The following is a 26,566-nucleotide window of genomic DNA, read 5'->3' as shown; positions in this document are numbered from 1 at the left end:
ATAGTACTAAACCCCTCACAGAAAGGTATGCTCACAGGTATGATCGCCGACCGCAGCCGTGTAGAAGCAGCTCTATGTGACTCAGTGCTGTGCGGTGGGAACGCCCCCTCCTAGCCTGATGCGTTCCTGCTGACAAGAAGCACATGACCTGGCGTGTTTACACCTGCAGCCACTCACTCACACTGCAAACCGTAGCTGTGACATTGTCTGTCCCACAAACCAGGACGAGAAGTAGCCTTGTGGTAAGAAGTTATTGCTTGTTGGAGGCTCTCAAGACGCCGGTGTGTTAGTAAACCTGAGTTAGCCTTATTAGCAAGGCTATTAGCAAGCTTAATGAGGAGGCTAGCGGTTCTTCCGTAGCAGCGGTTGCTAGGTTAGCATGCTAGCGTTTGTCAATTGGTTAGCTCACTGCATCAGCATAACCGCCGAAGCGAGTCAAAAACTAATTGGGAAACGATAAGCCTGACCCTCGACGACGTTATCTCGGCTGTTTAAGTTGGTTACAACCGTAAAGTGTGTATGTCATTAGTGTCATATTTTCTTCGTCTACGAAAACCTCATTAGTGACTGAATGAGTTTGCTATTTGTATTCTTAGTTGATGATGATGTGAACCAGTTAGTGGTAGAAAACTGGTGTGACAGTCAGCTCAGTTAATTTAAACCGACTGCGAAAACTTGCAGTTACTACTCAGTATAGTGTTAGTGGTGTCTCAATGATTTTGGTTAACACTAGAAGTCCCAAAGGGAAGCTGCCACGCAGGTTAATGGAAACGTCACATGGCGTTTATGAGTGTGTGCAGGTTTTCGATCAGGATGTTTGAAATATCCCAGCACAACTCAATTTGTAAAATTATGTAGGAATGCCTACACAAATGGCTTAAATGAATTAGAAAATGTCAACTTAAAGTAGCACTTTCTGATAATGTCTGTTATATTCATGTTAATTTTTCAGCTTTATCTTTAAAGCCCAGGAGAAAAGTCCCATCCTTGCTCACTGGCTCCGGGAAGTCAGTCGTCTTCCTGTCCAACATGGATGACACTGATGTAGAACGTGAGTCTTTTCCTCTTCTAAAGGATTAGCAATGCGTGTTGAATCGCTTTGCTTCATAGGTGTCTCAATAGCCGACGAGCCAATGTTTTTTTTTTTTTTACTGTATGTTCTCTGTTCTTTATGTTCATTATGTGTGTTCATGTAGAGGTGACTCTGGCTCTGTTGGATGCAGCCAATGATAAAGACGCAGAAGTCCAGGAGCAAGTCAGAAAGTCTGTGTTGACTCTTGGAAAACAGCAGCCAGACCGAGTGTTAGCTATATGTCAGGATTACCTCCTGAAACATCCTAAGGTAAAACCTCACACTACAAATGGGTAATTTCACATCTAGCGTTGGTGCAGAACTCAGGATTCCTGATAAAACATAATGCGATTACCTGTGGCTGCTGCTGTAGAGAGCACAGAGCAAATACTTTAGTTCTTATAGGTTGATAAGCAATGCAAATACTGGTACTGCCATTCAACTCTTGTGTCTACTAACATTGTTATTGTTGGAATTACATTTCAAGAGGACTATGAAAACACCTCATAGTTGCATTCAGTACTCAACTGTGGTGACTGCTGTTACGGTGCACAATGGGTGTGGGTACTCCATTGGTAGTTCTGCATTTGTCATCCATCAGTGTCCTTTCTGATGAAACTGTCCTTTTAAGTAATTGCATAAAGCAGGATTCCAGAAAGAACATTTGATAGACTTTAAGTTGATGAACCCTCATTATAGAACGTCTTTGGTTTTTGCCTCTAGGACAGCTGATCAGTGTAAGTTCAATAGAATTAACCCACTATGGCGAAACACTTCAGCGTACAACTTTTCTGACAGCTCTGAGAGGGGATCTTATTACAGTTGTCTTCCTCTTATTGGCAAATACAACCAAAATTCTTTACACAAACAACTAGTTCATTGTAGTTCTAGAAGTTGAAGGTCTAATAAGGTCTCATCCAAAACTGGTGGCCTTCTATGTTTGCAGCTTTTTTTGGTTGATTTTATGTCGCAGTGATTTCACAGACATCTGATGCCTCTGTTTCTCTGTATAGTTGGTAAATAATTCTACATTTATGAGCAAACATGTAAAAAGTCCTGCTTACAAGCTTGGCACAGGCAGTTCCTTTCATGGTATTGGCCGTTATGCCAATAACATTGAGAATGAATTCTCTTATGTAACACCACACAGGTAACGGCACAGCTGGATAACGCGTCAACAAGCAAACTTTTTAGATATCTTCAACCTGGTCAAAGTTAAAAAAAAAAAAAAAAAGATAAATAAATAAATAAAAAAAAAAATTATTTTCAGTGGCAAAAGTGGCAAGTATCTGTACTGGTGTAATCGAGGACTTAAGTTCTTGAATGGGTGTTGAAAAAAAGCTATCGTCAATGGAGCTCCAAATACTATTATTCACCATGGCAACAGGTACATACAGAGCAAAGACCCCATTTGAATCCTGTGGCGCTACATGAAAATGAATGTGCTCCAAAGCAGACTATCACATTTGTCTTTAAACATTTAGAATATTAAAAGTTAATCCAGCTGCTCCATAATCATCCTCACTCACAAATAATCGCTTCATTTCAGATGTAATGTGGTATAACAAAAATGTTTCATCAGTGCAGTGTTAATCACATAAAGATTGATAATGGTTTGTTTGTCCCAGTCACATCTGCTGGACACTGTCCTTTCATCACAAAATCGGTTAGGTAACTTCTCTAGGAATGAATATCTAACCACGACTTCAATGTTAACTTCTGTAATTTAATGGACTCTATGTGTGGTTTTGATGTCAGTTGTAAGAATGAGGAACCACAACTGGATCAGGCAGCTGCATCACACTAAAAGGGCAAGAAGTGATTCTTGTCATCATGTCAACATGGTTATTTAATCAGACATTATAGTACATCTTCTTGAATGACAAACCAAAAGTTTCTCTCATCTCAGGGTTAACAAATTAAATTTTCTTTAAACCTCTTTCCTGGAATACACCTCACGAGGTCCACAATTATACTAAATAACCTTTAAATAAGTTTATTTTTGTGAGTTTCTGTCACAGAGATACCTCGGGGAAACACTGAAGAGAGACAGGGAAACAGTTATTTGTGCTGCTCATGTCACAGTAACCATGGTTTCAGACTGTCACAAAACAAAACAAGATCTTACTTTCTCTGACAGCTGCAAAGTTGAAAAGTTTAATTTGTGAGCAAATTCTTTTTGAGTAAAAGATTTGTCAAATATTGTTCTGAAAGTATTTTCCTTTTGTTTTATGTTTGATCTAATTAAAAGTGAAATTAAAGTGAAAAAGATCATAAACTGGTTTTGAAATCTGTGTAACCGTATTGTGACTATATATATATATATATATATATATAAAATGCTGCAGCATCCTCTTATTCTCTCATACACTGATTCATTTTATTGATCATTTGATTACATTATGGCACTGAGGAAATGTCCTGAAATATCAGCGATATTACACTCGAAAAGTCCCTTTCCTTGTTGCATTTCTGTCTGTGAGAATCAGTTTCTATCATTTAAAGAGGAAGCAGTAGATTCGCAACTTTATGTTGCAGATGAATAATTGCTGTACCATTTTTGAGATGTTCAACTTTGCTCTGTTATTTCTAACTGCATGTTATTTTTGTCTTCTCCATTTTTCTCCTTTTCTCAATTTTCTCTTCCTCCTGAAGTTGGTAGTGAGCCACAGAGTTGTGATACTTCAGACTATTGAGCTTATTGTCAGCTCCAGTATAGAGGAGATCAGTGCTCCCAGAATAAAGAGTATTATCTCTTTGGCCTCAGATGAAATGACCCGATCAAAGGTAAAATTATGTAACTTTACTTATTATTTTTTATCTAGAAGAGAAAACACACATTGGATCATTTATTTGACTTTTGTTCTTTGCCCCTGGTTGACTCAGGAGGTCATCCCTGACTGGCAGCAGGCAGCCAGTAATATCTTGGTTGCTGTGGGAAACAAGCACATCAATGACATCATGGAGGAGATACTAAGCAAGTTTCAGCCAGGAATCCTACCTCACTTCTTTGTGGTCCAAACTCTAGCCAACCTCTCTGACTCAAATGGTAAGAAACTATAAACCAGGAAAGTTTTTGTGTTTTCTAAAGTAGGGCAAAAACTTGATCCTGTAATTTGCAATGTTTATGTAAAAGGCACAAGTACAAAGGAAATAATTTTTAGTGTCTTCACTGATAAACCTCATTGTATTTAAAACATGTTTAAAAAACAACAACAAAAAAAAAAAACTTTGATACCAGCAACTCATTTAAAAGAGGTTGGAAGAGTATGAACATAGTTCTGGCAGATTCTACCATCGGCAGATCAACTGCTGACAGGTGAGGATGCCAGGATTGGGCATCCCTGGAGGAAGTGAGTAAGAAAATGCCAGTCCATAAAGGCCAAGGACTGAATCCACTGTTGGAAGTGCGTGCAAGTGGCACTGCATGAGAAACAAATCATGCCACCACAATCGGTGTAGCTACATGCGCTCAGGAGTATCTTGAAAACCACAGACCAACACTGCATCTGTAATTGTAACCTGAAACTGTATGACACAAGGACAAACTCCTGTTTCAACTCTGCGCAGAAATAACACAGTGGACATGTGTTAAGTGGTCAGGTCAGTCCATGCTTCAGGTGTTTCTACAAAAAATGGATGCTGGGTTCTACAGTATGTGCCAAAGTTTAAAAAGACTGTAAAGGCTGTTCCAAGTGTTTGGGGGCGCATCAGTGCCTGTGGCATGGATGACCTGCATATGTGGGAAGATGCCATTGATACAGAGGCATACATTGGAGCTTTGGAGAGACATATGCTTCTATCAATGTGACAGCTTCTCTACGGGGTGGTTAAGTGGTTATTTCAGAAGGTAAAGGTCAGACCACATTCTGCATGACTTTAAAAAAACAAAAAACAAACGTGTGTCACATTATGAAGAGGAGAATCCAACAACAACAGCCACAGACTGCTGAGCAGCTGATATCTAGTAATTCGTGAGACTGGACACACTTGTTGCTCTTGTGAAATGGCAACAGTTAGTTTCCTCAGTTCTCAAATGATTAAAAAGGTGATGTAACACATTTCTGTTGCCCAATTTGTTTTTGTGTGTTATTGATATCCAGTACAGTGAAGTTGGTCCGTGATAATGCTGAAATTAATTTCTTTTAATCTTCTGTCTGTTTTTAATTTTATCTTTGTTACACTTAATAAAATTTCCCAATCCTGGAAATAGGATCTGTAGTTCCACACACAAATAAAGCCAAAAAACACTTAAATACCAGAGTTACACCTTTTGGTCACAAGGTAAGTATTGAGTGACAAAGAAAAAGCCGAACCTGTTTAACCTGTTTAGAAATGGCATGTGCAGGCAAAAGATTTCTTTGTGCATAAGTACCACTTTATACACTCATATTATGATATATTGTCATATTAAGCCACTTCTTGCAGGAAATACCCCGCCTTCATGCTCTGAAGTCTGTTTAAACTGTTTTGAGACGTACTATGATTTTAGGATACTATTTATTCACCTGGTTATTTCAATAAATGTGTGTGTGTATAAAAACAAAACACAAAAATGTTATTTCACCATGTCATACTGATATCGTACTCTTTGTGAAAAACTAAAACAAAACCATAAAAAAAAAAAATCTGTAAGCTACCTTACTTTAGGGAAGATGGAACTGCGTAAGTAGATCAGTTAATTGCACTTAATCAAGTTCTCTCTCTTGTTGTCTAGTTTATGGGATGGTACCATTCCTGAATGCTATTCTCGGCACCATGCTGCCCATGTTGGGCATGGCCAAACAGGACAACATGAAGTGGGTCTTTTCTTCTGGTAAGAACCTTCCAGCATGCTTCCATGAAAACTAAAACATTACCTGTGGGTATTTGTATTTTTTTTTTTTTACTTGATTGAATTTCAGGAATATTGCCATATATCATTTATAAGGGTAGGACAAAGAAAACTAAATAGTAACTTCAGTATTTGCAAATTCTCCTTCTTTTATTTGAATAATAATTTTACGTTTTTCTCATTTGCCCTGTTTTGCGTCTCTCCTGCCAGCCCTGTGTCATTTCAGCGACAGCATTTTGGAGTACTTGGCCAACCTGGACAAGGCTCCAGATCCCACAGTCAGAAAAGACACATTTTCCAGTGAAATCTATGCTGCTTTTGACATCCTCTTCAATACCTGGTTACAAAGCAGGGAGCTCAAGGTAAAGTCACTGTAGGCTGATAATTGGGTGAGCAAGATGGTTTGAAACACCAGCATCCATGCACGACATATAATTGGTCTGAGGCAAGGGCGTAAGTTTGGTAGGGACACTCCGAAATATTAATGTGAAGATTTACTTTCATGATTTTGTGACTTTCTGCAACACCCAGTCTGATATTTTACCGTCAATCCAGCATCTTCCAGCTACTCTGCCACACAGCACGTCTTTTCATCGGGAGCACGGTGACGAGAGGGGCTGACCTTCAGCCAATCAATGGCAGCATATCTAACCTTGTTGCAATGCAGGTTACACTGAACATTGCGATGAGATGCCACATCGGAAAAATAGTTCTCTACAAATGCTTAACTCTACTGAAAAATATTATAGGTAATGCATTATGTAAAAAAAAAAAAAGTTATATTAGAATATTATCAAATATTGGCAGGGACAACGGACATTCCTAAACTTTGGTTGTGACTTGTCCCTATGGTCCCAATGCAAACTTACCTTGGCCTGAGATCACATGTTCATCCAGTATTCAAGCTAGTTCAGTAAGTAGAAGGCCTTTTTTTTTTTTTTTTTTTTTTTTTTAAAGTTTGATATTTTGAGTTTCCCCACTGCAGATCACTCTCATTTCCAAAACTTACTGAAATCATTAGTTTCTATGTTCAGAATGAGAAACTTATAGAGAATTCTAATCCTCCCATGAACATTAGTATCTAGTAACCAGTGTTTGTTCTGATTCTATATCAACTGTCCACTGAGTGACGTAATGCTGCATAATAGAGGGCACTGTGGTGCTCATTACAGATAATTTTGGTTCACTCGAACAACATCCGCAGTAAGAAGTTTCTGCAGACTTTATACTTGTATGGTGGCAGAACTTTCACTAAGCACATTACCAAAACTTTTGAAATGCATAAAAACATGACAGTCTGACCGAAATTGACCCTCTCAAAACTGGCGATGCGTCGTGTTGGGGTTTAAATCTTTCCTGCAGTTACCATTTTAAGCTGTTTTAAAGCCCGGTTTTCCCCTTTTGACTTGTTCTGTCTGTACACACCTAGATATTAAAGTCGGTTATTCTGTAGCACGTCATCTCGTCTCATTCATGTCGTGCACCTCATATCTTGCATGTCGTTGTTTCTTTCAGCTGAGGATGACAGTGGCTGAGGCAGTGGGCTCTATGTGTCATCTGATGGCCAGCGATAAACTGGAGGAGCAGATTCCAAGAATCATCCCAGCCATCTTGTCCCTGTACAAGAAAAACAACGAGCACTATGTAATTAGTAAGGTGGGTACGGTACACCTCATCAGTGCAGTGGTCTGTTTGTTCTGGGTTTGCTATGTGGATAGTTTGTGTAAAGAGAGAGAAGACCATCACTCTCCTTTCATCTCTAAGCTACTATGTGTTGTGCTTCTCTTATTTCTATCAGTTATCACATACCTGAACAAGGCTTTTGGTTTAAAACATTTGGCTGATACTTGAGGTTGAGCAGTGTATGTCTTTAATCTGACCAGAGCTTATGCCAAGTCCTCGATGCATCTGTCAACATGGGCAGCAGAGTGCTGGAGACACAACTGGATGGTCTTCTCATCGCACTGCATCAGCAGGTATGCTTTAAGAACATCATGACTTGGATACTGCCGGTTTACTTAAGTGAACCAAATGGCTAATGCGTGATACAGATACTCATAATAACATGTGAAGGTGTAGAATACTGTGAAAGTCTATTTGGTTTAACAAGTGATGGTCAAAGATCTGGATCATATGTTGGTGTAGAGGTATTAGAGGGTGTTGTAGAAGGATGTTTTACTTTTATTTTAGGTGAGTTTTCACCATAGTGAAAGCATTCATCTGTGACTGGGTTAGTGGACTAGACTGTTCCATGTGGTTATGTCAAATGACAAAGTCTCTGTAGTCAAATGTTTTTATGAACTTGTGACTAAGCTGACACTTTGCACAACGCTTGAGTGTTGCAACACTTTACCACAACATTATTCATGTGTGTTGTGATCTCAGGTTGCCTGCAGGGGAAGAGTATCTCTCCAAAATGTTGCGACAGCTGAACCTGTTACAGCTCTTACTTTATCTCTCCTGCTGCAGTCATGTTATTACACTTTGAAAATGTCTGTAAAAATGTTTTGCCCTAAGACACAATTTATGCTACAATCTTTCTGTTTGTTAATACATAAAACTAAGTCGGGAAGTTACAGTGAGACCATATGTGTCTGAGCATAATCTACTGTTTGAATGGCATTCTTTTTCCAACAATGTGCTCATTAAATCTAATTACTCTTTCTGAAAACTATGTAACGCTTCCCTTGGCTCCCCCAGGTGTCTGCCCCTGTAGATTACAGTGACTCCCTTACTGTCAAGAATCACAACGAGGTCCTGCGCTGCTTCAGTTTGCTCGGTACCAATTTATTTATTTATTTATTTATTTATTTATTTATTTATTTATTTATTTATTTATTCTAAATGTCTGCAGTCATATGAAAAATATGTGAAAACCGAGTCAAGCGTTCAAACACTTTGTCCAACAGCACCAGGCTGCTCTATCTGTTGCAGTTCTATGGAGTCACAAGTCCTGTAATGAGATCATGCATTAGTGTGTTGGACTCGTCTTCTACTCAAGATAATTATGTTAACTGTGACACTCTCCCTCCCCCCTTGTCCTACTTGTTTTTCACATTTTGTCTTTGTGTTTTTAGTAATTTATGACTATTTTTGTGGCAACTTGTGCATGTCTAATGTTGAATCCTTTTTTTATAATACTTCCACTCCTCTCCCTCTAGCTAACTCCTTCCCAGACAGGCTGGTTATGTTTGTTCTTCAGAGGTTGGAGAACAGTAATGAACGGAGCAGGTTGGGCTCCCTGGCTGTACTTCGTCACTTCATCAACTCTTCCAGTGAGCAAATAAGATAACTGACCCCAGTATATACCATTTCTAATTGACCACATAAACCGTTATCTGTGACTGTGCTCTCATATTAGATGATATTGTTCTATATGATCATTTTTTTCATCTTTTTATCTGTGTTTGTGTGTTACAGCTTCTTCAATGGAGAGCAAAAAGCTGTTGATCCTGGCCAGCATCAGACAGCCAATGGCTGACCACAGTAACAAGGTAACACAAGTGTAAACACACTTTTATTTAAGTCTTTCTTTTAGTGTTTTTTATTTTAGTTTTTGTTCTCTGAGTCGTATAGATAATTGTGTAATTTTTTACTTCTCTAAATATCTGACTCTGTATATTTCTGTTTGGTAGGTGAAGAAGCGCGTGATCCAAGTAATCAGTGCAATGGCTCATCACGGCTACCTGGAATTAGAGGGAGGGGAGTTACTGGTTCGATTCATTGTACAAAACTGTGCTTTACCTGACACATATCAGGTAAAATGTCTTTTGTTTATTTCTTATTTTTTCTCTTTTTCATTTCACGATTTGTGTGGAATTTCTTGATAGACAAAGTTTTGTTAATATGTGTATGTGGGACACAGGAAGGTAACGGTAAACGAAAGAGTCATTTCTAATCAACCAAAGCAAAAATGGAAGACAATAAATATGCAAGCAGACACATGCTACTGCATGGTATGGTAAAGCAAAAATAACCGTACAGTTGAAGTGTAACTCAGGGCTGTAGCTGAGTATATTTCTATTCCAATCTCTGCTTTTCACTGTTTGTCTCTAGCGAGGCCAGAGGCTCACTGATCCAGAGGAGGTGACTAATGAGGCATTAAGGACAATGTGTGACAACACTCTTCATCTCCTGACCACCACAGTTGGACGACTAGCTGATGTAAATGTTTGCTTATCTACCAGACTGTTTGCCTGTCTCATCTGTAGATGGATTGTAATTTCTGAGACACTTAACATAGAGACATTTTTTCTGTTTGAAGGTACTCTGGCCCAAGCTGCTGTACTATGTAACACCCTCACAGTACAGCAATGCAACTACTCCTCTCTGCAAAAGTCTTACAGTGCTGGGGAACAAGAAGAAAAATAACCAGGAGCCCAGCTTCCACATAGACTTTACTCAGGAAGGTTGGTGGACTAGTTTGCTAGAGTAATCTAATGTGCAGGTCCATGCTGCAGTGGATTTCACAGCTGTTGAAAAGATTGAAATGTATTTATTACCACATTATTTCTTTTGTTCTGAATGATTGATTTCGTATTAAATGTCTCCTCTCTCTCTCTGTCAGTCAATCTGCCATCTCCTCAAACGCTAATGATCAGACTGCTGGTAAGTGAATTCACACATTACTTAATGATAAATTTTGTGGCTTCATGTAAAACTAAACACAAATATCGGCCACTCTGCTAGAAGCAGTAGATGAACAGCTTGTCCTTCTGCATCTACTGTGCAGAATAAAGGCCCCATAAACCTCCTGTGTAATCACTGGCTGGTGGAATGGATTCTAATCAAATGTCAAAAAAACGATTTGCAATGTTTATTTATCTTGTTAAATAATCTCCAACTGCACATCCAATATTTACGTAGTTAATCGGCTTTCAAGCCTGATTTTCTTCTTTTTTCCCTCTAAAACTGTTTCGGTCACAGTTTTGATTCGTTTAACTGATTTAATGGTCAGACCAGAGCAAAGAAAACGGCAACACATTATACAGCTCAAGTCATATTGTTTTAATGCCGTTGTTTTTTCCTTCGATGAATACTGTATAAATGATGTCTATCATTCATGTCTGGTATCTGACTAAATGTCTTTATGGTTTGTGTTGATTTGTTGAAGGTCAATGCAGCATTCCCTTTCAACAACAGATGTCACGGAGCTCCTTCCCTCTCGCTTCTCCAAATCCTCAGCAACAACATCCACCCCAATACAGAGGTACTCTGGGAGAAAGAGATACCTCCTCTGCTCTCTGTTCTAGAGGGTAAGGAAATGATCTTTTCAAATGTTTATTCCAGTGAGGTGAAGGCTTAAGGAAAAGAGTAGCTTTTCTTCTGTAACCGAGTTTATATCCAAGTCGGCATTTGTAGAAGACCCTGTTGTTGTTGTTCTTTCCAGAGTCGACGGCAGAGAGTCTGGATAAGAAGCAGTGGGATGAAAAGCTGCTGAAGGTGTGCTTTCTGTGAATATTAAAGTAATGTGTTCAGAATATCATTTCTGTTTATGTGTGCAGAGACAAAATGATGGTCATTTGACTTTTTATGTAGATTTGGACACGACAGAGGCATCTTTATCCAGAGATTATGCTTCGTTAGTTCCTTTGAAAATACCTGCATGAGTTTTGAATTAGTGAATTGTCAATCTGAATGTGACTGAAATCATCCACAGCTCTTGTCTAAAACCCTGACAACAGTTGACGATGACAAGTGGGTGTGTCAGTTGGCAGCCGAGGCAACAAGATACCTCTCCACATATAACAATGCATTAGAGGAGAAGGTAAGTCATTTGTGCTTCTGTAAGATCCCGTAATGAGCCTGAATCACTGTAGGACTTTATGCAAGTCATGTCTAAACTAATCATCCCACAATTATTAGAATTGTGAATTATTTCCATGCTCATTGTTCAACTCAACCCATAAAACTTTATTTAATATGTTTCAGGGGATATGTGCTCGTGCAATAACGGATAATTCAATGTCTAGAATTATTAATACCTCATAATTAAGAGTGCATAAGTTTTTAATAACTTCATTACCTTGGACCCAAATGAGATTTAACTGGCTTTGAATGGTCAAAAATACAGAAATTTTTCTTTCAAATGTGACCGGTCTATTGTTTTTCAATCCGATGCAAAAAGCTAAAACTTACTGGCCCTTTCTAAATGTCAGATTTATGAATGAAAACAATACACCTGTCGTCGGATGAAGTTCATCATGAATGGATCGGGAAAAAATCTGGCTGCATTACTGCTTTTAGTAAAAAGTCCCTACTGAAAAATGGAGCAACAATTTAAAAAAAACTATTACTTTTTGTGTAGGAGAGTCCCTCTCTGCCCCCCCTGATTTAAGTACAGACAGGGAGACTTGGTAGAAGTGCATTACATAAATATCATGCAGGTGCTGCAGCTAATTTAATGAACAAAGAGCCAGACGACAACTGACAAGGACATGGATGTGAGTAAAAGAGATAGAATTGAGATATTCTGTTTCTTCTAATCTAATAACCATGGATAAAATACAAGTATCTGTTACTGGCAAAGAGCTTTCCTCACCCCCAGTTAGCCGACCAGTATGTCTGACTAAGATTTTTAATGTCAGCTATTAGGCCGGTTTTTTTTTTTTGTTGGTTATTTGTCCTCAAAACACCAAAAACTAACAAATGAGTTTGGAAAAAGCTTCTCTGTTTAGTTGCAGAATACCTTTTCACTGTAATGGTTGCTGAGTATTTGTGCACAATTGTATTTTCCTCTTTTGAAAGAAAAAAAACTAAATTTTTCTTTGTTAAATTGTCAGGTTTGAGGTTCCGTCACATCTTGGTTCAGTTAGTTTTATATTTGTTCAACAACAGAAATGTGGGGTGGGACTAGTAAGTGCAGTATAGGTCACACATAATAATTATATATATATATTTTTTCCCCCATATATAGAGCTTCCTGTATCGATGCATAGGAATGACTCTCCAGAAGTGTTTCAATAAGGAGGTTGTGAAGAAACAACTGCAGGAAATCCTTCTCACAGCACGGCACAATGATGCAGTTGAAAGAGAGGTACCTGACCCACATATCTTACATTAAAAAAGGAAAAAGAAAAAAACACTGTCACTGATTTTGATATAGTTTGTTATACTCAGATCCCACTTTTGATTTCTGTTATCTTTGTGTATCAGGGAGTAGCAATGGGCATCGGTTTGTGTGCTAACAGTCACTTAGAAGGAACGCTCACCAAGCTGGATGAGTTTGGCAAATCAGAAGCCTTCAAAAAGTCCCAGAGCATCTTCAACCTGCTCAAGGTACCAAAACTGTTATTAAACATCTCAAAGGAAACCGGTGTGTCTGTGCTTTATTGTTTACATGAAAAGGGCTTGGCTCCCTGTTTTCCAGGAGCGTAATGACGTTGAGGTGGAGAAGGTAAAGAGCACGTTAATCTTGTGCTATGGTCACGTGGCTCTGAACGCACCTCCAGAAAAGATACTGAACCGCATTGATCAGGACATCCTGCGCTGCATCAGTAAACACTTCAATACCAAGGTAACGTAAAGGTTAAGAGAACAAGGCGGGAATTTTATGGTAGACGCTTGATGTAGGACGGCAGCTTAGACTGATTTCTACACTACCTCACAGTAACACAGAGCATGGGAAGCAGGCTAAAATCCCCCTATCGTTTGAACTAGTGACTGTCACTACTGTATCCCTGAATGTTACTAATTTCTTTGCTGCTGTAGCTTATACACAATATCCAGTCAGTTTCCTGGTATGGTTCAGATAGACTTTCCTTTGTAACGTGAGAGGCTATTTGTAGAATCTACTCCAAGCACATGACATTTTTAGCTAATGTGGTTACTGCTAGTTTTCCCTACTTCAGAGTGAAGCTGTTTCAAATTATTTTATCCCATTCAGCATATCAATTTAAAATTGGGCTTAATTTCAGCTGTCACTCATCATACTGTACCTTTCTCATGTGACTGACTTAGTTCAGTACCAACCTAACAGCACATGATGCATAATAGGTTTCTCAGTTTAACTGATAATCCAACTGTGAGCATTCACTAGCATTTCCTAGTTTGGCTTGATACAGTAATGTAGACTTTTAAAAATAAATAAATAAAAGTAAATATTCATAAAGGAAGTGATGATTAATGTAAAGTACACCATTACTGAGCCAGAAGCACATTAGTTCTAACAACATAATCTTACAGGAATCAGGACTGCACATCAATTCTGTTTGAGCTCATGACCCTGTCACCTCTTTTTCATACAGGTCCTCGGGATTAAAGTAGAGACAAAGGTATCGTTACTGGAATTAAGGGCTCTGAAATTCTCTTTGATTTATTTTTTTTATTTTTTTTTTTATCCTTTCCTGTTTTCTTGGTCATTTTCATCTTATTCTCCTGTTTTAATTTGATTCTCTCTGGTGGGGTCACTAAAGACTTACCTGAAAGTCTTCCAAGACAAGAAAACAAAGCTTTGGCACAATGAAGCTAAAATGTTTTCCAGCTTCTGCGCATCTGCATCTATATAAAGATTCAGAGCGGCTGATCTTCTAACCCTGATGGGGAGAGATAATTGAAGTTTCTCACATTTTATTGCTCAGAAATGGAATAGTTGGGACCAGTATTGCAAGTTGACCACAGCTGTGCTCTTTGTGATGAGTAAAAATAATTTTTCAAGTTGGTACATTACCCACAATATATGATAAATACTTCCCCCACAAAGACTTGAAAGATGGCAGCTTATAAGATGGAAATTTCTACACTGATTGTGTTTAGAATAAAAAAAATCCACTTTCAGATCTGTCTCTGTATTTCCTTCACAATACATTCTACTCACTGGTTCTGTCTTTAGTTGCTTAGAGGTGGATTGTTTTTAAATTTCTTACCAACGACTCACTCTCAGTGTGGAAGGGCTTTTGTAATTTCTTGCTAATCTCTAACATTTTGTGTCTCCAGGCTTTAGGCTCATCTGAAGCTTTTTGAGCCTGTGGATGGTTTTTTGCTGTAGTAACAATCTAATCCCACAACTTTGATTTCAAACTTCTTTCCATCCGTAGGCATGGAGGATCAATCTACAATATCATGTTTGGATTGATTTAAATTGTTTGATAAACTGGGTGATGTGGGGTTGTTTATTGCTTTGCTTTGGCGTAGCTGCAGTGTGTTCTTTGCATTGGCGACTCTTTGGGAAGTGCCTCTTGCCTGAAATGCGCGTGTGTGCGTGTCTTTTTGTCTCAGCCTTTGTCTGTCTTCTGCCTCTTATTTTGTGCACCTCCACTTTTCTGTATTGTCCTTATCCAGGACCTCACTATGAAGCTCAGTTTGATCCAGAGTGTTGGGCTCATAGCCAAAGCCATCAGCGAGTGTGTGAAGAAACAAGGCTACATCTTCTCCCGCAAGCAGGAGCTCATTACTGTGATGCTGGTCAGTCGTTTGATTAAACATGTAGCAGCCAACTGTGTAATCTTATAGCAATTTATGAAAGTGAAATGATTTTTACTGATATCTCTTCCTGCATTTGTCTCTGCTGATCAGGATTTTATCAAATCAGAAACAGCTGATTCATTGAGGACCCCAGTACGCCATCTGGTGATGACCACCTGTGCCAACCTTATGTATCCTTCATTTTGATAAAACAACTGCATTTGTTGTGCCATGTTATAGAAAAGAATACAGAACATTTTCTTGTAATATGTGCAAAAGGCTCCGCATGAAGCTCCTTGTTCAAGAGGCCTAATTCACGATGATTTCCTTTGAAAAAACACACAACAGCCACGTTATAGGATCTTAAAGTCACACAGCAGAGGACAGCTATAACTGATATTAGCCAACACTTGGCAGAGTTGGATTAGCCATCAATGTTGTACTGGATCGGTTTCTATTGTTTTTTTTTCTTTGACCATAAGTGCCTCAGGCCCCTGGATCCCTCATTAAGCGAGAATGAGAGCTTTGATCTGCTAAAGGTGTGTGTGAACAGTGTGTTTTCTTTGCCATCTGAGACGCACACTCCAGAGAAATCCAAAGAAGAGGAGATACTTGACCCAAAGCAGAGAAAGGTAATATAAAGCAGGCCGAGCTGTGCGCACAAGCACACAGAATATAGGTGCTGCTTCACTAATGTGTAGTGAATGGCATCTTCAAGTCATCACCTTTAATACTAGTACTTTTTAACTAATATTTTCTGGCTAATCTTTACAGGTATTGTACAAAGACACTTTGGCAGCGCTGCAGGAGCTCCTAAAGAGTGTGCTGGCCAGGGACGCCACACCTGATGGCTTACAGAGTGTCTTTAAGGTGAGGCCTGATGATTCTGCTTGATATTTTATAAATGCATCTATTATCGTCAGCCTGTTTAGATGACATCATTGTGCTGAAAAAAAAACAAAAAACCTACTGTCTACTTTTGAGGGAACCTGAAAAAGTGTTTTCTTTCTAGAAAATGGTGAACTTTAAAGATAGATGAACTACATTTTATTTCAGTCATAATTGGAAGAATGGTCAGAGAGGCTACACCAGTTCCACAACCATGTTTCCTTTTCTCTTTGCCCCCCTCTTGTGTTTTAAGTAATTGTTCATACGTCTGTTTAAAAGTAATGATGGGATTTTGTGAGCTGAGTTTTCTGCTGTGGTGTGTGTTATTTGCAGCACCTTGAATCATGGCTGAGCTCTGGACAGGACCACGAGAGGGAGAGGGCTGTCGCAGCCACTGCTCATATACTGGCTTATTACCTGGATAACCTGAACGTCAAGGTGCACAGAGACACTAACACAGATATTGTGAATATTATCAAACATAGCCGATATATATCATCAGCCATGAATTCTAAGAAATCCTTTACTATCTACTAAAGAATCATTTATGTTTTCACCAGCACAATTTACAGTTTTTGGTGGAAAAAAAACTGTGATTTGACACAAAAAGTAAAGAATGTGTTAACAACACTTATATATTTTAGATTTGCTTGGTGTAACTAGCCTTTGTAGTGACTGACTTTGTGTTGTCTTTCTGTGGATCTTTGTCCAGAACATGGTGTGTTTTCACAACCTTGGAGCTCTGCTTGGCCGACTGTCTCCACGCTGTTCTGACCCTCACCCTGCTGTGCGCATTGCTGCCGTCGACTGCATCTACACACTGCTTTGTATACAGCAACAATATGAAGGTAAACACACACACATGGGGCCTGAACCTTTCAGGATTTAAAGTTTTCTATAGAGGAAATGCTTTTTTTGTTGACGAAAGCCTTGCCTTGTTGATGTTAAGCCGTGGCAATGATGAGACCTTGTCTTTTGTCTGTGATAATGGGCTTTAAAAGTGATGACGAGCAGGGTTTGGCAACATTACAATCTTAATCTATAAAGAATGTTGCACAGCATATATCGAGTCCACAGCTTAAACTTTGTTGACACTGAGTTGGTATGATTTGTGTTTAAAATTTTTCCTCTTTTCTAGGCTTCTCGTTGGGTTATAAGGATGAAGCTGTTGAAGATCTGCTGTCTTTAAAAGATCAACTAGATAACCCTGACCACACAGTTCTTTACAAGACCTGCTCAGACCTCACCAAGGTACATGTGGGCGTCACAATTGTTCTAAATCGTAACATGATAATAAGACACTGTTGTGTCTTTGCCGAGTAAATGTTTTCTTTTGTTTTTTGGCTCACATCAACAACTCTTTACAACAATTCTCTGTCGGCTTGCCTTTATTCTGCTCATGATAAGTAAGAGGTGTAAAAACAACTATTCCAGTGCAATGGTGCTTAAATGAATCTTTTCTTCCTTGTTTCAGGTGATGAGTAAGCGTCTGCCTCAGCCACAGCTGACGACGCTGGTGTTCATGTTGTTTGAAGGGCTGGCGGACAGTCAAACGAACTGCTGCAGAGCTTCTTCAGTCATCTTAAATACTCTGCTGAAGAACAGAGGAGGCGGACTGCAAGACCTGGTAACACACACACACTTGCATAGTACTTTTGCTGGAGCATCTGAGGTCAAAATTTATTTCTTCGCATCATGTGTTGTAGGTCCCAGAGATGCTAGAGGTGCTACATGTACGTCTGCAAAGCGTCACAGAGGAGCAGGTAAAAATAATGTACATTTCTCATATTATTCGTTATCAACATGTATTATGTAATAGCAGTTGTTGTTTTTGCATTTTTTGTCATGTTTAGAATAGTAGAAACTATTTAGAGGCTTCTTTTGCTGTGTTTGTACAACATTATCAAGCTTCATTTGCTTGGTTTTTACAGGTCCCAGCAAATGTCTTTTTATCTATTTTCTGTACATAAATACTAATAAAGTCAAAGTTAAATAAATATTTTGTTGTATTTGTGTTTAGGTGAGGGTGGCAGTGGGCCAGACGGTACTAATCCTGGCTTCTCAGCATCTGCAGACTGTTATCAATGCACTTGTTCATCAACCACTTCCTTATGACAGGTATATATAAGAAACATGTACATCCGTATGGTCACAAAATGTTTAATTAAATTAATTGAATCACCACATTCTTCAGTTTGTCTCACTTTTATTGCTGCCAGTAGTTTTGCTGGGCGTTGTGTAAACGTACAGATTGTTTGTTTCTTTGTGTAGTTGGACCAGTGAGATGTGGATGGCTTTGGGAGCAGACCCGATTGTAGCCAGTCAGATCATAGAGATGGTGATGGAGAAGCTTGTCGTCATGGCGCCATATGTAGACAAGAAGGAGTCAATGATGAGGGGAGGGGCAACAAAGGTGGCCACCAGTCAGCCACTGGCTGTAAGTCCAACAGACTCGTCACTGACTGCAATGATATTCAGACGCACTCTGATATGATTTAAAGGTTGCATGGCATGCTATGCTTTAATGACATGCTATGCTTTAAAAAAACAACAAAAAAAGAGGTGTATATACGCAGGTTTTAGTGTTTTTATGCAAAAGGAACTCATTTATCTGCCAATCAACACTTTTTTTCTTGACCGTTTTTACTCGCACCTCGTGGGAGCTACAGCATGCACATTATCCACCGCTAGCATTTTAAAAGTAGAAATTATCACCCATGAACGTGTAATCCAGTGCATGGTACCTTGTTTTTGCTTCAGAAATGTCTTCAAGAGAAAATTGTTTTTGGTTGAGGGAAAGTTGAACCTTTTCAGCTTCCCCGAAGAGTCTGTATCAGTGGATGCCGTTTGTTTTTCCGTTTTTGTTCACTACGCTTCACAAAGAACCGTTTCGTTACTAAGAACCAGTCTGATGGTTTCAAATGTCTACGTTGTGTTAGCATTAGCGATATGAATGAAGCACAAACATAATGGGTTCTCTGTGTGCAAAGGCAGCTAAGTGGTTAATGATATTTTGTGTTAATGAATTTATACACAAGACAATTCAACATCCATTTGTTGCTTCTACAACTGCTCAGAAACACAGAATTACTTTCACAAACAATGGCAGGTACTGAGCATATTTACTGTAGTAGTGCACGTTTATGGGCCACCATCATTGCCCTCCCGCCGTCTCAGCAAACCTCCATGAATTCAACCAATAAGAAGACAGCTTAGCCAGATCCTGTAAGTAAGAGGCTTCCGCTGAGAGAATGCGCTCAGTCGTTCTGAGCTAACTACAAACTATTTGTCAGAATTATTAAAGTGTGCAAAGCTAATTTAGAGGTACTGAAGATTAAGAATGAATTGACCGAAAATGATCAAGTCATGTCCACTTTAAAAGAATTCCACAAAGGTGAAGTTACTACAGTTAGTTCAGTTTTGCTATTGGGACAGTTGTTAGATACACCACTATGAAAAAAATGTTTACTCAGTGGATTATAGATGATTCATGTGCTTTTTGTTTTCAGATGACATGTGGTCTCAGAGAGCTGTTATTAAACGGTCAGAGTCAGGAGCCGGCAGTCAGTCGGTTTCCTCAGCTCTTCTCATGTCTCACTGTCAGACTGGGAGCAAGTGTCGGAGTCTTGGCACCAAAGGACAACAACGCTAAACAGGCGGGCTCCATCCATGTAGCAGGGTAAACATCTTTGCTTTATGTCCAGTAAACTGTTAGTTGGTTTTAAGAAAGCACCTGTTTTATATGAGCTAATGGTTCCATCATATTCTGTGTTTTCTGTTTCAGGGTAGCAGCTGATGCACTGAGAATTTTGGTAGCTCGAGCTCAGTTAGATGAAGTGACGAAAAGACTAGATGAAGAAGATGCTTGGGATGCAATGAAGGAACAAAGTACACACGTTACAGGAATCACATTATTAGCAAGGTAAGGACACACACACACACAAACATCAAGCCACTTGGATGTTAAACTGTGTAAAATGCTAAGTACTGCCAGCGTATCATGCTCATCTTTTGGCTCTTGCTCAAACCTCGTCTGACTAAGGATATAGATGCAAAAGTGTAGATGTGTTGCATTCAACTGTGTGCATAGATGTAACCCTTGACCTCCTGCTTAGAACTCGTCAGCTAAAGGAACTTAATTTCACAAAACTGCTTTATTTGAGACACAATGCAGCGTTGCTAACGTAGATCGTACTCCCTCCATGCATTATGCTGGTCACATCACCTGAGATACCTCTTAACTGCTGCTGCTGTAACTTAAGCACCCAAAGCTAACTTTAATGTTGGTTCCACACCTTAGCTAGCCAAACCAAAGTCAGTTTAGCTTGTCAGCAGTTGTTTATTTTCCTAAAGATTTTAGAGAATTTGTTTTAGAGTTTTCATTTTTGCAGTCATTATTTAAATCACAACAATAATTATACCAGTGATTACAATGATAATACACATGTTAACTGTTTAGCAACCTCTCTTTACACTCAAATGAGTCTCGATGACTAATGGATGATCTTGCTATTCAACTTAGTGATCAATAGTTATTTAGTTTCTCCTTACACACATTCACAGTTTGAACTGAGCATTTCTGCACCCTACAGTTTGAAGGCGTTTTCTAGTGGCTGAATACACCGTGCACTTCACTTCACAGGGAACTACTGCAAAATCCCAGTACATCCTAAATGTATATTTCAGCTCAACAATTACAATAATGTCCTTATAAAAGTGAATATGTTTGTCTTTTCTATAAGGGCGATGGCTAAGCATGCTGGTCCCAGATTGCCTGCAATCGTGGAGTGTCTGTGTCCGTCCCTGAACAACATCTACGAGTGTCAGAGAATCACTGTCACGGCCTTCTTCTCTGAGGTGATAAACACAGCATACCACTGAGAAAAGTCAAATTAATCTGATGCGCCCTCAACCTGACATATCTAAGCTGCTAATGCCTTTCACTAATGTCACCTGGGTCATATAGAGTTGTAAAAAGTATAAAACTGAAATAGATCAATACATTATGTATGGCACTGACCAGTCTTTATTTGTCATGTCCTGAGTCCAGCTGTTGAACCATCATGTGGTGACTGAGCTGATGCTAATAGATGTCTTAATGAACAACATGATGGAGAGGATATCAGATCCATGCCCCACGGTTCGTATGTTAGCTGTACGAGGACTGGGCAACATAGCAGTGGGATCGCCTGAGAAGGTACCCACAAATATACAAAAGTGCACATGTGCTACTGTATGCACTCCAGCTGTGAGGTCACTCAAAGCTTTCTGTGTCTCGCTTCCTTTGAAGGTGAATAAATATGCCAAGGAGCTGCTGGCAGCCATGAGTTCAGGAATGGAGGAGAAGGATGATCCAGGTAAGGGAGCAGCAAAGGTGAAGCCACAGTGATGTGCGCTCAAGCTCACCTGATTTTACAATGATTCTCCAGCTTAGATTCTCCTTTTTGTTCTAGGTTTCACCTCATTACTATTACTTATTGTTGACATTCTAGATTTATTTTCATTGGCAGAAATGCTGCTCCTTTGAAAAATTCTGGTCTCTCCTGCAGGTAAGCTGATTACACACGAGGCCATGTCCGGACTGTCTAAAGTTCTCCTCCACCTGGACAAGAAGAATGTCCATTTACTCGTGGTCTATATCTTCATGAAGATCAAACCATTTCTAGAAAGTGTACGTTTACTGTCAATGTTATTTACGACATTTTATAGCTGTCAAACGAAGCATCCATTTGTGTGTTAATCCAAGAACAAAGCCTCAAACATGCATGAAGCTAAGAGTTTTAGGCTTAATCAGATGAGAGGTTAAAAATCGTCAAGAACCAACAAAGAGTCAACAATACAGTTGACTTATATTTAAAAATTTAGAACTTAAAAATACCATGACTTGAATGTCTACACAGACTCGTGCAATAACAACAATACCATCTTCTTGTGCTCATCCAGGATAATGATGATATCCGTTGTGCTTCCATCCATCTGATGGGGAACCTGTCCAAGTTTGGCTCAGGGGAAGCGGTGTTCAAAGACCAGATCCACAATGTTCTGGTCAGCCTGTTGTTGCATCTGGTTGACCCAAACCCACAGGTGGTCAAGGTACAGTAAAGGCACTCAAGCTTTTTTTTTTTTCTTGTTGTAGAATTAGCTTACTTTAAAATAAAAACATGGATTTCTTTTCTTCTTCTTCTCGCTCATGTCATTATTACAGGCTTGCAAGTATGCAATGCGAGTGTGTGCTCCTGTAGTGGGCTCAGAACAGATCACAGCCATGTTTCAGAACCACCTGCACGATGACAAGAGCTTGCACTACGGAGAGTTCATCAATGACCTCACTAAGTATCTGGTGAGAAGCAGCCTAATTGTGCCGTCTTGGGAAAAAAGGAATTAATTTTTTAGGTTGTTTGCTTCATTTGAGCTCTTACTAGTTTTACGGTGCTGTGTAATATCAATGCTAGTAGTAAAAAGATTATTTTTTTCTTTCTTTAAGATCACCCACACGGATTCAGTGCATTGTATGTTTGAACAGCTGATGGTTGTTTTCAGCTCAGCGTGCCTTTTGTTGTTTGTAGATTCAGGACTTTCCCGGTATGCTGAACTTTTACCACATCTCAGTCATTCAGTTCTTCAAGAGCAACTGGCCTGAGGTCAGAGCAGCAGCTGCCATGTTTATAGGTACCAAAGCACTTTTTAACTTCACTCATCGGTCACACAATAAGCACTGGCTATAGTTTTGATTCATTCTCATGCTCACAAATCAACAAATTGACCGTAAATATTGTATCAAATTAGTAGCAAACATGCATCCTGATCACAATATGTCCGTCACTCTCCCGCGATGTTCTTTGGTCTTATTATGATGATATCTCATCATCATCAGGGTTCCTGCTGGGGAATCTTCAACAGGAGCATCTTTCTCATCTCAACATGGGCACCATTACTAAAGGTAATGTCAAGCACAACCTTCATGTTCTTTAAAAGTGTTAGTTGTCATTGTGAATGTTTTTTGGTTTTAATTGTGTTGTTGTCTGCGTGTGTGTACAGGTTTAGTGATGCTGCTCCAAGATCCAGATCCTGTGGTGAGAGGGAAGGCTGCTGAGGCCATGGGACACTTTCACTGACACACACATGCACACACCCACGTAACAGAATGGCTTCTTATAGACAGTAGTGGTTGGTCAGCACTGCAGAATAGTTTTAATGTTGAAATGTGCAGTAAACTGCAACGTTCAGTCAAGCCAAAATGGGACAAGACGGGGAAAAAAATGAGTCGGAAGCCATCTATCACATAGATTAATGTTATTCTATCATACAAGTAAAGATGCAATTAGCAGTTAGCAGCTTCATCTATCTTCTTGACTGTGTTACTTGAAGTGTTCATTCTTAACTAGATTTTAGTGACCAAAGACTGTGTTTGGAGCATTCACTATTGACTCTGACAATGCCAGAGAGTTACAGTCTTCTATCAGTGAGATTCATCGTTTTTGTAGGAGTTTATTATTATTCCAAAAGTTAAAACACATTTGAGGATCAGAACTTTAAATATTCCATTCCATGTGCACATGAGCGTTGTACGTGATTTATGATCTCAATTTTTCCTATGGCTGGTAGCTGAGGTGTGTGGGTGCATGTCTGTGTGTGTGTGTGTGTGTGTGTGTGTTAGTGATAATGTCAGTGGATGTCAGGTTTAGGTTCAGACAATCTCAGTTAGACTACTCCTGTGTCGCTGGCTTGTGTTGAGTGTGCTGGACATTCTCCCTCTCACCAGTCAGTCAGTTGGAATTTATTCCTACACCTAAATGAAGATCCAGTGATACGTTTACATCAGTAATATAAAATATTAGAATTTACAGTGGATACCAGATTTGGAGTGAATAAACTTGAAGGTTTATAGTTGTGCTTAGCTGTGTCCAGTCTTCCATATCATTTAAACAAAACCATAGCCAGCAATAACTAGTCAGTAATTACTTTTACTTTGTTAACCAGCTGGATTCATTACCCTACAGTCCTACAGTGGCTGACATGTGAACTAGCTTGTTCAGAACAGGGATAGTAGTTGTACACTTCTGATCTATGGGTGCCATACACTGCCCTTCACATACATTATTGAACCATAGAAAAGCTTTTTATAAATCACAGCTCGGTGGCCACACGGAGCACATTCTGGTGTAACATTTATTTCCTTAGTGAACCTCATAGAGCCAGACAAAGTCTATTATTTAGGCTGGTCTATTATTTATGACTGAGGTCTTCAGCTGTGCACTGTGCAAACATCTAGCATGCCACAAGAATCACCTGTGTTCGCTTTAATAAACGCACCAGTTCATATTTTTGAGAGGAAAACATTATTTAGTCTTAATTATTTGAGTTGGGGCTGGTGTAATGCGACTTACTCTGTTCTAAACAAGCCAGTTCCAGCCAGTCAAGCCAATACTTACCAGTGTTCTGAGGTGGCACAGTGTAACCACTCTCAAACCAGTGCCAAATGTCTGTTACCACTTCCAGTAACACTTTGCGCCTGCTTTTAATGGTTGTCTCTTATATGCTGAATACATTCAGCGTTGTTTGACTGGACAGTAAGATGCTTCAAGATTGTGTGTTTCAGAAACTGTCACTTACCATCCTGTAGTTATTAGTCTGTGTGGTGTGTTGTATTAAGAAGGTCTGTACATTTGACTTGAATAATTCTCCAAATGATGGACTTTGAAGCCGATCAGAGATGGATGCTAAATAATCGTCTGTCCTCATTTTAATTTTTTTCCAGTAAGTAGATGAATTTTTGCACTTTTAAGTTTTGGCATGCTGCCCCTGTTCTGAAAGCTTCCAGACAAACCTCAGCTAATATCCTTTAACAGATGTGAGTCACAGCTTTTATGTTTTTGTTTTTTTATGGAACAGTTGGCTGCTGGAAGCATTCTGTTTTCAGGTCATCCCTCCATGTCTTCATCTCATTCCCATGAAATCTCAGGAACGCCTCGGCTGAATTTTAACATTGCACTAATTAGGTCTTGATGGTCAGCCAAATCTCTGTGGCTCCACAAGATGCATTTCTGCCCGGAACTCAAGAATTCACTTACAACTAGATACGTGTGTGACGAAGCTTCACACAAATATCTAATTACATGATGACATTTAATTTCCAAATATCAAAGGTGAAGTCTGGAGAGAGCTGCACTCTGCAACTTGAGTGGAGCCATAGTTCTGCTTTCATTGATATATTTTTTTAAGTATTCCAGCTGCACAAATGTTTCTGCACAATGTTTCTCGCGGGCTGGTCTTGGATCTCTATTAGATGTATCATTCATGCTCTTCAATCGGGGACTTATGTCCTCCTGTACTTTTAAACACTATGGCCTGGTCAAGGGTGAATGATGAATAGTTATTAGTCATATTTTTTTGCTTTAAAATGAGTTATAAATCTTGTACCATTGATATTTTTCATTTTTTTTTTTCTTCTTTTTAAACATGTTGAATGTTGTGAAATGTGTCTGTGTGTATCTAACACGATGGTACCGCTGTATGGTTATTTTAAAAGGATAAATGTGTTGTTAATGTTTGCATGTCACTTTATGTTCTGCAGCACCTGAAGAGTGGTGAGAGAATGTTTGAAAAATGAACAAATAAACCGATCTATTAACGTTTTACTGGTCTTTTTTTTTTTTTTTTGGTATTCTGTAATTTAATTTTTATTCATTTTTTAATTTTATTTCATTTTTACAAAACGATGTACGGTCTTGCAGTGGGACTCATTCTCCTTTTCTGCTTGTGAAAGTGAAAGTTGCTTTTACAGCTGTAGAACACTACTTGTTAAAACTTATGGATCAATCAGCTTTTTTTTTCTTTTTTAAATGCTCAGAGATGAGCTTTTAAATCCCACCTGTTTTTTTTTTTTTTAAACATTTCTTTTGCTTCCATATTTGCACAGCACATGTACTGCATGTCATCTTTAAATTTGTTCTTAAGAACCATTTGATGTCCACAGGAAGCGCACTTTTTGCTGTGACCATACAGGTCCAGGAAAAAGCCAAATGTAGCAACAAAATATGCTAAAAAAAAATAAAATATTACCCTCTGAGAACCTTTTTTGTTGTTGTTGTTTGTTTTTGCTGTTAAAAAGTTCTGATAAAACACTGTCAAAAAGAAGAAGAAGAAGAAATGTTTTAATTAGCTAGGAGTCAGTAGGTGTGTCATTGTTTCATGTCACCACACCTCGGTGTGTATCAGCATTACTGCGTCAACACAGTAGATCAGAAATGCAAAGATCTAATAATGATTCAACCAATGGTACAGGACTAATTCTAGCATATTTTGCTTACTTCTATCAAACAGCATGTGGAGTTGTTTGTGTGGTCATCATGTTCTCTTACCAGTATAAA

General features: G+C 39.0%; 1 protein-coding gene across 2 annotated transcripts; it reads left to right on the top strand.

Annotated features, from left to right (window-relative positions):
- The first annotated feature begins 141 nt into the window (after window positions 1-141).
- mroh1 (maestro heat-like repeat family member 1) lies at window positions 142-25,832 on the top strand. 2 transcript variants are annotated; one of them, XM_072394716.1, is made up of 45 exons: window positions 142-242; window positions 953-1,051; window positions 1,197-1,342; window positions 3,728-3,859; window positions 3,959-4,121; window positions 5,790-5,888; window positions 6,117-6,268; window positions 7,422-7,562; window positions 7,790-7,882; window positions 8,607-8,685; window positions 9,068-9,181; window positions 9,327-9,400; window positions 9,542-9,664; window positions 9,963-10,070; window positions 10,171-10,315; window positions 10,474-10,514; window positions 11,020-11,161; window positions 11,296-11,348; window positions 11,566-11,673; window positions 12,823-12,942; window positions 13,062-13,184; window positions 13,276-13,422; window positions 14,153-14,179; window positions 15,186-15,308; window positions 15,420-15,499; window positions 15,799-15,940; window positions 16,083-16,178; window positions 16,530-16,634; window positions 16,909-17,044; window positions 17,335-17,447; window positions 17,671-17,823; window positions 17,903-17,959; window positions 18,217-18,314; window positions 18,468-18,633; window positions 19,706-19,875; window positions 19,981-20,118; window positions 20,939-21,053; window positions 21,247-21,393; window positions 21,487-21,553; window positions 21,746-21,867; window positions 22,140-22,289; window positions 22,402-22,536; window positions 22,763-22,865; window positions 23,071-23,136; window positions 23,235-25,832. In XM_072394716.1, the coding sequence occupies exons 2-45, from the start codon at window positions 1,030-1,032 to the stop codon at window positions 23,309-23,311; spliced, it is 4,911 nt and encodes a 1,636-aa protein (XP_072250817.1). In that variant the 5' UTR covers window positions 142-242; window positions 953-1,029; the 3' UTR covers window positions 23,312-25,832. The 2 variants fall into 2 exon arrangements, with proteins under 2 accessions (XP_072250817.1, XP_072250818.1); XM_072394717.1 differs by lacking the exon at window positions 14,153-14,179.
- Window positions 25,833-26,566: the final 734 nt, after the last annotated feature.

This window comes from Leuresthes tenuis, unplaced genomic scaffold (genome assembly GCF_036924035.1).
Source record: "Leuresthes tenuis unplaced genomic scaffold, fLeuTen1.0.hap1 SCAF_10, whole genome shotgun sequence".
Lineage (NCBI taxonomy): Eukaryota > Metazoa > Chordata > Actinopteri > Atheriniformes > Atherinopsidae > Leuresthes > Leuresthes tenuis.
Note: the sequence above shows the minus strand (reverse complement) of the source record. Positions and strands in the feature narration are given on the sequence as shown.

Excerpts from the sequence above, each read along its gene's own strand:
- mroh1 (XM_072394716.1), top strand. The coding sequence starts at position 1,030 with ATGGATGACACTGATGTAGAAC. Across the intron at positions 13,185-13,275 it reads GCATCTTCAACCTGCTCAAG|GAGCGTAATGACGTTGAGGT; the intron begins GTACCAAAACTG and ends CCTGTTTTCCAG. Across the intron at positions 17,960-18,216 it reads AAAGCGTCACAGAGGAGCAG|GTGAGGGTGGCAGTGGGCCA; the intron begins GTAAAAATAATG and ends ATTTGTGTTTAG.